This window comes from Trichechus manatus, unplaced genomic scaffold (genome assembly GCF_000243295.1).
Source record: "Trichechus manatus latirostris isolate Lorelei unplaced genomic scaffold, TriManLat1.0 scaffold00150, whole genome shotgun sequence".
NCBI classification, from domain to species: Eukaryota; Metazoa; Chordata; class Mammalia; order Sirenia; family Trichechidae; genus Trichechus; species Trichechus manatus.
This window is the reverse complement of record NW_004444086.1, coordinates 4,019,686-4,033,381: the sequence shown is the minus strand read 5'-3', so window position 1 is coordinate 4,033,381 and position 13,696 is coordinate 4,019,686. Positions and strand designations below refer to the sequence as shown.

The window sequence follows — 13,696 nt, the reverse complement described above, 5'->3', positions numbered from 1 at the left end:
GAAGAGTTAACACCACTACTACTAAAGGTATTTCAGAGCATAGAAAAGGATGGAATACTCCCAAACTCATTCTGTGAAGCCAGAATAACAATGATATCAAAACAAGGTAAAGACACCACAAAGAAAATTACACACTAATGTCCCTCATGAACATTGACACAAAAATCCTCAACAAAATTCTAGCCAATAGAATTCAGCAACATATCCAAAAAATAATTCACTGTGATCAAGTGGGATTTATACCAGGTATGCAAGGATGGTTCAACATTAGAAAAACAATCAGTATAATCCATCACATAGATAGAACAAAAGACAAGAACCACGTGATCTTATCAATCGATGCGGAAAAGGCATTTGACAAAGTCCAACACACATTCATGATAAAAACTCTCAGCAAAATAGGAATAGAAGGGAAATTCCTCAATATAATTAAGGGCATTTATACAAAGCCAACAGCCAACATCATCCTAAATGGAGAGAGTTTGAAAGCATTCCCCCTGAGAATGGATACCAGACAAGGATGCCTTTATCACCACTCTTATTCAACATTGTGCCAGAGGTCCTAGCCAGAGCAATTAGGCTAGAAAAAGAAATAAAGCGTATCCAAATTGGTAGGGAAGAAGTCAAAGTATCTCTATTTGCAGATGATATGATCTTATACACAGAAAACCCCAAAGAATCCCCAAGAAAACTACGGGAACTAACAGAAGATATCAGCAAAGTTTCACGATACGAGATAAACATACAAAAATCAGTTGGATTCCTTCACACCAACAAAGAGAACCTCGAAGAGGAAATTATGAAATCAATACCATTCACAATAGCCCCCAAGAAGATAAAATACTTAGGAATAAATCTAACCAGAGAAGTAAAAGACCTATACAATGAAAACTATAAGACACTACTGCAAGAAACCAAAAGAGACCTGCATAAGCAGAAAAACATACCTTGCTCATGGATAGGAAGACTCAACATTGTGAAAATGTCAGTTCTACCCAAAGTAATCTATAGATACAATGCAATCTGGATCCAAATTCCAATGGCATTTTTTAATGAGATGGAGAAACAAATCCAACTTCATATGGAAAGGGAAGAGGCCCCAAATAAGTAAAGCGTTACTCAAGAAGAAGAACAAAGTGGGAGGCTTCACACTACCTGATTTTAGAACCTATTATAGCACCATGATAGTCAAAACAGCCTGGTACTGGTACAACAACAGATACATAGACCAATGGAACAGAATTGAGAATCCAGACATGAATTCATCCACCTATGAGCAGCTGATATTTGACAAAGGCCCAAAATCCATTAATTGGGGAAAAGACAGTCTCTCTAACAAATGGTGCTGGCATAACTGGATATCTATCTGCAAAAAACTGAAACAAGACCCATACTTCACACCATGTACAAAAACTCACTCAAAATGGATCAATGACTTAAATATAAAATCAAAAATGATAAGGATCATGGAAGAAAAAATAGGTTCAATGCTAGGAGCCCTAATACATGGCATAAACACAATACAAACCATATGTAAAAATGCACAAGCACCAGAAGAGAGACTAGATAACTGGGAGCTCCTAAAAATCAAACACTTATGCTCATCAAAAGACTTCACCAAAAGAATAAAAAGACAACCTACAGACTCAGAAAAAAATTTTGGCTATGACAAATCTGATCAGTGTCTAATCTCTAAAATCTAAAAGATACTGCAAAACCTCAACAACAACAAGACAAATAACCCAATTAAAAAATGGGCAAAGGATATGAATAGGCACTTCGCCAAAGAAGATATTCAGGCAGCTAACAGACACATGAAGAAATGCTCATGATCACTAGCCATTAGAGAAATGCAGATCAAAACTACAATGAGATATCATCTAATCCCAGCAAGGCTAGCATTAATTCAAAAAACACAAAATAATAAATGCTGGAGATGTTGTGGAGAGACTGGAACCCTTATACACTGTTGGTGGGAATGTAAAATGGTACAACCACTTTGGAAATCGATTACCATACAATCCAGCTATCCCACTCCTTGGAATATATCCTAGAGAAATAAGAGCCGTCACACGAATAGATATACGCACACCCATGTTCATTGCAGCACTGTTCACAATAGCAAAAAGATGTAAACAACCTAGGTGCCTATCAGTGGACGAATGGATAAACAAATTATGGTATATCCATACTATGGAATACTATGCAACAATAAAGAACAATGATGAAGCCATGAAACTCTTATAACTTGGAGGAATCTGGAGGGCATTGTGCTGAGTGAATTTAGTCAGTCACAGAAGGACAAATATTATAAGAAGACCACTATTATAAGAACTCAAGAAAAGGTTTAAACACAGAAGACAACATTCTTTGATGGTTATGAGGGTGGGGAGGGAGGGTGAGGATTATTCACTAACTAGATAGTGGACAAGTATTATCTTAGGTGAAGGGAAGGACAGCACACACTACAGAGGAAGTCAGCACAACTGGACTAAATCAAAGCTAAGAAGTTTCCTGAATACAATCAAACACTTTGAGGGACAGAGTAGCAAGGGTAGGGATCTGGGGACCAGATCGGTGTGTGGTGTCTGGGGTCTGAGAAGCTTGCAAACAGCCATCTAAGATGCATCAATTGGTCCCAACTTACCTGGAGTAAAGGAGAATGAAGAACACCAAAGACACAGGGAAGTATTAGCCCAAGAGACAGAAAGGGCCACATAAACCAGAGACTTCATTAGCCTGAGACCAGAAGAACTAGATGGTGCCCAGCTACCATCAATGACCACCTTGACAGGGAACAAAACAGAGAGTCCCTGATGGAGCAGGAGAAAGGTGGGGTGCAGAACTCAAATTCTAGTGAGAAGACCAAATTTAACGGTCTGACTGAGACTGGAGGAACCCTGGAAAGCATGGCCCCCGGATTCTCTATCAGCCCAGAACTAAAATAATTTCCGAGGCCAACTCTTCAGACAGGGACTGGACTGGACAGTGGGATATAAAGTGATACTCGTGAGGAGTGTGTGCCTCTTAGGGAAAGTAGATACAAGAGACTAAACGGGCAGCTTCTATCCGGAGGTGAGATGGGAAGGCAGAAAGGGTTAGGGGTTGGTTGAATGGACATGGGGAATCAGGGGTGGAAAGGAGGAGTGTGCTGTCACAGTATGGGGAGAGCAATTAGGGTCACATAACAATGTATGTATAAATTTTTGTATGGGAGACTAACTTGAAATGTAAACTTCATTTAAACTACAACAATAAAAAATAAAAATAATAACCATGTTAACCATTTGCACCACCCAGGGACTCTATGGATTATTAATACTAGATTAGGGTGGATTCTAATCTAATTACTGATGTCCTTCTAAGAAGACAGAAATTTGGACACAGAGACAGAGATAACACTGGGGAGAAGGCCTTGTGAGGATGGAGGCAGAGATCCAAGAGATCTGTCCATAAGCCAAGGAATGCCAAGGATTGCTGTCAACCACCAGAAACTGAACAAGACAAAGAAGGATTCTTCCCTAAAGCCTTCAGAGAGAGCACAGTCTGCTGACACCTTGATATCAGACTGCTAGCCTCCAGAACTGTGAGAGAAGAAATTTCTGTTGTTTTAATCCACCCAGTCTGTGGTCCTTTCTTACGGCAGCCTTAGAAAAATAATTATCAGCCTTGAGGAAGTACAGCCAGAATATGCCTTAGAAGCAAGAACGGCAATACTTTGGACAACTCATCAGGAGGGACCGATTGCTAGAGAAAGACATCTTGCTTGGTAAAGCAGAGGGTCAGCGAAATACAGGAAGACCCTCAACAAGATGGATTGACACAGTGGCTGCAACAATGGACTCAAACACAGCAACAATTGTGAGGGTGGCACAGGACATAAGGTACATAACGTCGCTATGAGTCAGGGACAACCCAACAGCAACTAACAACTACAACAGGAAACTAATACACCCACCACTGCTGCCCTGGTCCCAGCTCCCATCATTGCCTAATTGGGCAGCTGCAGTAGCTTCTACTCTACTCTCTCTGTCTCTGGCCCTACCTCTCCCTGTCCTTCCTGCACACTGCTGCTAGAGTGATCGTTCCAAAGCACAAGTATGAGAGGGTCTTCTACTGCCTTCAGCATAAAGACTGAGCTCCGGCCTGGCTTATGAAGCCCTGCCCAGGCCAGACCCCATCTAAGTGGACCCTCCATCCTATTTACTACTCTGCTGCTCTTCTTATCATGTACATAATTTATGCTACGCCACTAACTGCTCCAAATACATGCCAAGCTGTCTTTTGCCTCTTGCCTTTGCACATCATGTGCTCTCTGTCCAAAATGCTGTTCCCTGCCTTGATCACCTGGTGAAATTCTAACCACTCTTTGAGACTGAAGCAGACAATATTGGGTGATTGATCCTACAGCCTTTTTCTCCCTTGCTACCTTTCCACCATAGAGGTTGGAAAACAAACTATCCACTTCCATAGCCTCCCTTGCAGCTAGGTGTGCCCAAGTGACATGGCTCTGGCCGATGAGTCTTAAGGAGAATTCTGCTGGATCATATGTGATAGGTTTTGCTTTCCTGATTAAAGGCAGAGACATTGCCTGACACCATTCCTTCTCTTCTTCTGACCTTGAACCCAGAAGTGATGCCTGGTGCCATCTTCCAACCAGGTGGCAACAAGCCAACCACACCAAGGATGGCAGAGTGCAAAGATGAGCAGTGCCTGGACCCTAGATGATGTGGTTCTGCTGCCAAGCCAACCCAGAGCAGCCTATCTCCAGAATTCTTTTGAAATAATTAATTGTCTTTAAGACTTAAGACACTATGGGTGGTGCAAACAGTTTGCCAACCTACCAACCAAAAGGTTGGCAGTTTGAATCCATCCAGTGGTGTCACAGAAGAAAGACCTGGTGATCTAATTTTGTAAGATCACAGCCATTGAAAACTCTATGGAGCAGTTCAACTCTGAAATAGGTGGTGTCATCATGAGTTGGAATCAACTCAGTGGCAATGGGTTTGGGTGTTTGTTTGTTTGTTTGGTCAAGTTTTCTATTACTTGCAGCCGAAAGCACTCCTAATTAATACTAGTGCTCACCTCCCGCATCCTCTTCTCATTGAAGTCCTCCTTTGATCCAGCTCCTATTACACGTTGCACATACTCCTGTCCCAGCACTTGGCATACTCATTGTATTATATTTTTTCCTTGTCTCTCTCCCCAGCTATGTTGTTATTTTTATTGCTGTTAGTTGCTGTAGAGCTGATTACAACTCACGGTAACCCCTGTATGCAGAGAGAACTGTGCTTTCTAGGGTTTTCAAGGCTGTGACTTTTCGGAAGCAGATGACCAGGCTTGTCTCCCAAGGCACCTCTGGGTGGGTTCGAACTGCCATCTTTTAGACTAGTAGTTGAGCGCTTAACCATTTGCGCCACCCGGGGATTGTGGCTATACTGTCAATATACTGTGACCTTTTTGAGGAAAGAGATTGAGTCTTCTCACCTTTAATCTTTAGTTCCCAGCCCAGCCCCTGGCATACAGCTACAGCAGGTATCAATCAGTAAGTGGACTTGTAGAATATATGCCTATGTCCTAGCCTCATGTTTTAAGCTTACACTTACATTATTACAAGCTGCCTCCACTCCTTATGTGAAAGAGGCAAAGAAAGTAGATTGATTTTCAAAACAATAACTTTATGCAAATTACCGAAATATTGCAGAGGAACAAAAATGCTGCAATGTTCTTTAGGACTCTTCTCTTGGTGTTGCACTGCAAGAAACGGGGGCAGTGGGCTGGACCTGGGGCCCCTTCCCAGCTGCTCTCCTCTTCCTCCTTGCCATGGCCTTCTCTCAGACACATATTTCCATTGACCGCATGTGGCATCTCCCCATCTTGGGGAGCCACCTCCTCGGCCACACCTCCACTCTTGAGGCAGGAAGAAGGGAGGGAGGTGGTGTTGCCATTGCAGACAGTGACCACCCGAAGGGTCCTGATGTCCTCAGAGAGCTTCTCGGGCTCCCGGTGAATGGACTCAATGATGAAGAGATTCTGGATGTATTTCTCCACAATCACCAGGATGGAGTAGGGCAAGTTGTACCAGGTGTACGGGGGGCAGGCCTTCGCACAGAGTATGGCCAAGATTGAGCCCCAGGAAATGAGCCAGGAGCCGGAAGCCGTGCCCACCAAGAGGTCTGCATCCAGTTTGCGGGCTGGGTTTTTGGACTCATCTAGTGATTTCTCGTTAGTTCTGTAGATCCAGATGCCAACCAGCCCCGCAGCCCCCATGAGCATGAGCAAGACGATGGCATACAGGTAGAACATGATGAGTGCTGACTCACTCTTGGTTTTGGACCTTCCGATGCGAATCATGTACACCACCACAACCCCAATGGTGGCGGCCAGCACGGTCAGGCCCAGGACCGAGCCCATCATGCCCCCATTAAACTTGAACTGCATCTTTGGATGCTGATGGCCGTCGACTTTGCGTCCAACGTTCTTCCACAGGACGTAGAGCATGGTAGAGGCCAGAATCTGATACTCTATGTTGAAGGGGTACAGGTAGTAGATCCCATGTGAGATGGCCGAGCAGAGAGTCGGGAGCGTGCAATTACATTCAGGTGCGTGGTCATCTAGAACTAGAGAAAGAGGCAGAGCACATGGAGGGTCGTTAGCATGCACATAGAGTGGAGAAGCACAAAGCAATGCTTTCCCTGTGGATTCACGCTTGGGTTTTCCCACTGAATGTAAAGCTTCATTTTAAGTCTTATTTCACGTGTAATATCATGGCTAAATTGACAGTCATAAATCTTCCCAAAAGAATATTAAATACATAAATCATATTTTAGCCATAGATTGGAATAGTATGTATCCATTATAAATGGTATTACAGAAATTTGCTTATTAACTTGTAACAATGATCACAAAATATTGTTGAACAACAAAAGCAGGTTGTCAAAGAGGATATAAAGTGTGACTCTGTTTTTGTAAGTTATAAACATATAGATGATAGATGGATGAATGGATGGATAGACAGACAGACAGTTAGATAGACAGAAGATTGACTGGCCTGAGGTTGCACAGGCGGGATAGAAATATAATGTTAAATCTCCACCACCCATCTTTCAGTTTGTCATACTGTGGTGGCTTGCATGTTGCTATGATGCTGGAAGCTATGCCACCAGTATTTCAAATACCAGCAGGGTCACCCATGGTGGACAGGTTTCAGCAGACTAGGAAGAAAGACCTGGTTATCTACTTCTGAAAATTAGCCAATAAAAACCTTATGGATCACAACAGAACAACATCTGGCTGCTTCCTTTGGACACGTCCTCAGGTAGGATCAGTCGCTGGAGGAGGACGTCATGTTTAGTGAAGGAGGGGACCAGCGAGGGCGAGGGAGACCCTGGGTGAGATGGATTGATACAATAGCCACAATGATGGACTTGAACATGTCAGTGATTATGAAGACGACGCATGACTGGGCAACATTTCGTTCCGTTGTACATAAAGGTCGCCATGAGTCTGAGTCAACTCAACAGCAGCTATCTAAGTTAAATCTGGAAAGAGCCTTCAAAAGTACATGGTCCAGTCCCCTTCATTTTACAAACGAGACAAGGGAGGCTCAGAGAGTTTAAATGGCTTCCAAAGATAACACAGCCAGTAAGTGACGGGAACAAGACCCCGGAGACATCTAGTTCCCAGTACTTTGCACTTTCTTTACCCCATACTCCCCTAGACCAAACGTTCTAATATAGAAATAATAGATTATAAATGCGAAAGAATTGTGGAAGAAAATATAAAGATTAGTTCTATAGGCTCTCAAATAGGAAAAAGGGAATAAAGATGGGCCAAAATTATAAGCCAAGTAGAGTTAAATAGAAAACTTAAAATGAACTAAAACCAATTAACCACAACCTACCATTAGACTTCTATGGATTTTTTTTTTTTAACTATACTTCTAGCAGGAAGAACTGGTAATAGAGCCTTAATTAAATACAAAAACAACCACCAGTCTTCTATAGTTGAAAACAAAGACGTTCATTTCTATACCAATCTGGACCATGAGAAATGGTGATGGAAATGATAACCCTTGGGTCTTACATGTCCCTGAGTCATTGAAGAAAGCTTTCATTATGCTCAGCACATCCTGCTTACAGAGGTAGGAGGAGAGACTTAGGAGGTTGTGTAAGACTTTCAACAACAGAGGATTGTCTGGCTGATATGGAGTTAGCTGGACCTTGCAATTCTTCGGCACCTGCCCCTCTATCTCTGAACATTCTGGTCTCTGCAGGTTTCCAGGACATTCCAGCATGGCAGAGGGACAACTCACCTATCGTTATGTTCCCAAAGCCCAAGGTGATGAGCCGTTCCTTGTGCTCATTCAGTTGGTGCTTTGACTCATTCAGGACGCTGTTGGCCCAGAGAAGCAAGTTGGTGAACACTGAGTGGATCACCCCAAACCTGAAAAACACAAGACCTGTACACCAATGCTTGTTGCAGCCCTTCTCACAGTAGCCAAAAGGTGGAAACAACCGAAATGACCATCAACAGATGAATGGATAAACAAAATGTGGTACATGCAATGGAATATTCCTCAGTCATAAAGAAAAATGAAGTCCTGATGCATGGATGAAACTTGAAAGCATCATGCTGAGTAAAATAAGTCCGTCACAAAAGGATAAATACGGTCTGACCTCACTTATATGAAATAGGCATATTAGCAGTGACCAGGGGTGGGAGGGAAGGGGAAAGGGGGTGTTTTTGCTTAGGTGACACTGAGTTTATGTTCATAGTGATGGAATGATTTAGATTAGAGAAGAATAGTGAGAATGGTTACATAGCATGAAGAATGTAATTAATGTCACTGACTAATACATGTAAAAATTGTTGAATTGGCAAAAAAAAAAAAACATAAAGAAAAACAAAGCCAAAACAATAAAACAAGGACTCAGCATTTGAGTAGTTCACAGGGAGGCCCTGGGAAAACTCCAAGCCTCGATGGGATAAAACAGCAACAATGCATGCGCACGCGCAGCTGTGGTTCTGGTTTAACCTGGCAGCTGAGGCTCTGGGTGAGTCTCCCTGTCTGGCTGGGGAGAGCAGTTCCATGGGACCTTCCAAAACCGCAGAGTCTTGGCATTCTGCCTTAGTTTTGAAACTGCTGGTAGCCAACCATTGTCTACAGAACATCAAAGAAACTGGGTCTTGGAAGCAGGGCTACAGGAATCAAAATTTACTGAAGCAGGCAATATCAACCCCACCATACCCTAAACCCTTTCAATATCTTCCATAGGGAAGAGGAGAGGTGAGAACAATGAGGAAGGAGGAAAGGCTACATTGGCAATCTGGAGAGTAGGACTCACCTTACTGTTGGTTGGCCAACCCAACAATCATCATCCACCCCCTCTACCTTTCTACCTACCCCTGAAGACACCAAAACAAGCTGCAGACTCACTGCCCAGGCTCCTGTGCAGCTAGCCATGGCCATTCTGGCCAACAGCATGTAAGGTGAAGTCTACTGGGCGTTACTGAAAAGCGTTTGCTGTCTTGATGAAAGGGGTAACAATGAGAGGAGCCGTTCCCATCTTTTTTCTGCCTTGAATGTAAACATGAAGGCTGGAGTTGTGGCAGGCAGCCACCTTGTGACCATGAGGCAACCAACATGGGCTGAAACCCCAACCCACTGAAGATGGCAGAGTGGAAACCTAGAAAGAGCCTGCTCTGTGACAACATTGTTGAGTGGCTAGTGTCTCAGATAGGTTCCAGAATTAGCCCATGGTCACACACAGAGTAAGTAGTTGCACTGGGATTTGAAGAGTTTGTAAGCGACAGAGCTGTTCTAGTCTGGCTCCAGAGCCTTGCTCTTGTCTCTATACCATGCTGCCTCCTAATGAAGAAGAAAGCAGAAAAGGGGACAACGTGGAAGACGGATGCTGGGTCTGAAGAACAGAGAAGAGAACTGTGGAGAATGTGGTTCCCATGGGGTCACTCCCTGCTTCCAAACCTCCAGTGTCTCCCCATGCCCACAAGTTTAAGATGGATTTGCTTCAGTAGTTTGCAGGGTATTTAACACTATGCCTTGCATGTAGCAGGTGCAGCACATACCTTTAGATTTGGGAGAGGCATTCCTTAAAACCTTGTGGGTAACTGATCATTACTAACTTGCAGAGCAGAGACCCAAAGGAAGCAGGCTCCCTCTGTTTCTAACCAAGAGAGTGCCTATCCATTACCTGCGGGCAGGCTCCTCAACTTTGACCTGCCTCTCCTCTGAATTTTAACCCCAGTTGACTCTCTGAAGAGTCCCTAGGTGGTGCACACAGTTAATGCACTCTGCTGCTAACTGAGGTTGGAGGTTCAAGTCCACCCAGAGGCAACTCGGAAGAAAGGCCTGGCAATCTGCTTCCGAAAAATCAGCCTTTGAAAACCCAATAGAGCACAGTTCTATTCTGATATACATGGGGTCACCAGGAGTTGGAGTCAACGCCAGGACAACTGGTTTACTGGTTGACCCCTCAGGGCTCCCAAGAGCAAACGCAGGCTAAACCTTTCCTCAGGGAACCCTGGCTTCCTTGGGCAGTTGCGTAATATCCAGGCACAACTGGAAAATGAAACTGAACCCTGGGGCATTTGAGTCCTGTTTGCCCTGGCTGTTTGCCTCTCGGGCTTGCCCTGTGGCTATAGAAGACAGCCAGCCCTCCCTGAGGCATCTGGAAGGTATTGTATGGAGCCTTTGACACTCATACAATGCTGTCTCCCTCAGGCCAGCTGGCTTTTCTTTTACTCATAATGCACACAGCTCCCCTTTCTACTCAACTCTGTCCTGGTGTAAATGGCTTTGTCCAAATCCAGGGCCCACTGAGCTCGGGGAGAGCCGAGGCCTCTCCCCGCAGCCGCAATCTCCCTGCAAGCACGCAGACTTGTACCAGTGTGATCAGGAAATTGTCCCACAAGCTAAGGGCATACATCATCTCCTCATGCCAAGCTGCCTTTCTCATACTTGGATCCAATAGCCCCAGGCTCCAATAAAGGCAAGGCTTGCATGAGCCTTTGTTCATCACTATGTAGATTTCCAGCTCTGCTTTCAGAAATACCGTTCCTCTGTTATGGATTGAATTGTGTCCCTCAAAAATATGTGTTGTAATTCCTAACCCCCATACTTGTGGAGGAGCCCTGGTCACACGTGGTTAAGAGCTCAGGCTGCTAACCAAAAGGTCAACAGTTCAAATCCACCAGCCGCTCCTTGGAAACTCTATGAGCAGTTCTACTCTGTCCTAAAAAGTGCGACCAGAATGGTCCTTGGAAGCAAGGATGGTGAGACTACATCTCACATACTTTGGACATGTTGTCAGGAGGGATCCCTGGAGAAGGACATCATGCTTGGTAAAGTAGAGAGTCAGCAAAAAAGAAGAAGACCTCAACAAGATGGATTGACACAGTGGCTGCAACAATGGGCTTAAGCATAACAGCAATTGTGAGGATGGTGCAGGACCTGGCAGTGTTTCATTCTGTTGTACCCAGGGTCACTATGAGTCAGAATTGACTCAACCACATGTAACAACAACACTCTGTCCTGTAGGGTCGCTATGAGTCAGAATGGACTCGACGGCAATGGGTTTTTTGCTTTATACTTGTGGAGGCACGCTGATGATGCAATGGTTAGATGCTCAGCTGCTAACCAAAAGGGCAGCAGTTCGAACCCACCAGCCACTCCACTGGAGAAAGATATGGCAGTCTGCTTCCATAAAGATTACAACCTTGGAAATCCTATGGGGGCAGTTCTATTCTGTCCCATAAGGTTACTATGAGTCACAATCGACTGGAAGGTTTGGTTTGGTTTTATACTTATGGATTTAGTTCCATTTAGAATAGGGTTTTCTTTGTTATGTTAAGAGGCCATTATCAGTGTAGGGTGTGTTTTGAGCTAATCACCTTTGAGATATAAAAAGAGCAGATTAGGCACTGAGAAGCAAGCACAGATGGGGGAAGATAGATCCATGACACACGAAGATCACCAAGGAACCCAGAAACAAAAGTAGAAAAGAGAAAGGGAACTTCCCCCAGAGCCAACAGAGAAAGAAAGACTTCCCCTGGAGCTGGTGCCCTGAATTCAGACTTGTAGCCTCCCAAGCAGTGGGAACGTAAACTTCTGTTCGTGAAGTCCCCCCACTTACAACACTTCTGTTGTAGCAGCACTAGGAAGCTAAGACTTCCTCTAAACCTCGCCTTTGGAAAAGGGAAAGGGCTCAAACCAGTAAGGGGAATTCTCAGCTCAGGAGAAAACTTCCTGAATGTACTAAATGCCTGGGATTGTGGAAGACTGGCTCAAAAGACCGGAAGAAAACAGTCCAGACCTGGCAAGCTCAGAAGCCTCCAGGAGCTGGCAGGAAATGTTAATGAATAAAGCAGTCCTGGTGGCACAGCAGTTGAGCACAAGGCTGGTAACTGAAAGTTTAGCAGTTCAAGCCCACCAGCCACTCTTCGGGAGAAAAGACCTGGCCATCTGACTCCGTAAAGATTACAACATTGGAAACCCAATAGCAAAGATCTACTCTGTCCTATAGGGTCAGTATGAGTCAGAATAGACTGGACAGCAATAAGTTTGGTTTGATTTTTTTTGGTAATCTTTACAGAAGCTGATTGTCAGGCCTTTCTTACAAGGTGCCACTGGGTGGGTTTGAACTGTGAGTCTTACAATTAGTAGTTGAGCGCAAACCATCTGCACCCCCCAGGACCTTATGCCACATGTCGATTACCGCATTCAATCCTCAGAGGTAGGCTATATTATTGTCATCATTGTACAGATGAGGAAACTGAGGGTCAAAAAGGAGAGATGTCTAAGATGGCAGAGACGAAGTTCAAACCCACATCATCCTACTTCAATAGCTGTCTTCAGGAAAGGGCCAGAGGCAGAGGGTCTCCTCTCCCACCAGGACAGATGGAAGAACCCCTCTCAGTTTGTGTAACTCAAGGCAAGATGGCACCAATGAATTTCATTGGTTGTAAGCAAATGCCAAATCCAAAGCATTCAAAAGCAATTACCCACTCTTTTTTACCTTTCAAGTGTCTTGAAAGACTGGATAATATCCTGTGCGTGCCCCCAAAGAAAATATACCTAGATGGATATAACAGAAGAAAAGAAAGATACATCAGTGGGAAACTGTCATTACCTTTGCACACTTGAGAAGCTATAAAACTTAAGGAAAAGGTGTGGGAAAATGATGGGGATAGGGGGTCACCTTCCAACCCAAGCAAGGAAGATAGTTATCCTTATCTGAGGTATCAGAGCCAATCGGCTGTGGGGGAGGGGATCTTGGAACTCTAAGAGTAGAAAGTGGAAATGGTGCAGCAACTGATTAGTGATGTCTGCTATGGGATGGGAGGGGGTATGGAGAGTGGCAGCCTGCCAGCCATAACCCATGTTTATCAGGTTTCATTCAAGAAACATCCATGGAACAGTTACTGTGTGCCAGTGACCAAAAAACAAATATTGAGGACTTTAAGTGAAGAACAGAATTGATCCAGGCTAGTCTTTTAGTTCACTGTTTTACATAGGCTACCCAAACCCCTGGATGGTGCAAACAGTTAACACACTTGGCTGCTAACCGAAAGAATGGCAGTTCAAGCTCCAGAAGCACCTCAGAAGAAAGGCCTGGCAATCTACTTCCAAAAAATCAGCCATTGAAAACCCTATGTTTTGAAGCCATAGTCAGAG

The 13,696-nt window shown here is 44.2% G+C and overlaps 1 protein-coding gene across 1 annotated transcript in view; it reads right to left on the bottom strand.

Annotated features, from left to right (window-relative positions):
* Positions 1-13,696, bottom strand: part of OTOP1 (otopetrin 1) — a 42,413-nt gene that overhangs the window by 11,645 nt on the left and 17,072 nt on the right. Inside the window, exons 3-5 of the mRNA XM_004385917.1 lie at positions 13,038-13,096; positions 8,315-8,445; positions 5,692-6,620 (exon numbers count right to left, since the gene is read on the bottom strand). Coding sequence (XP_004385974.1) covers positions 5,692-6,620; positions 8,315-8,445; positions 13,038-13,096 — 1,119 coding nt within the window. The remainder of the gene's footprint in view (positions 1-5,691; positions 6,621-8,314; positions 8,446-13,037; positions 13,097-13,696) is intronic.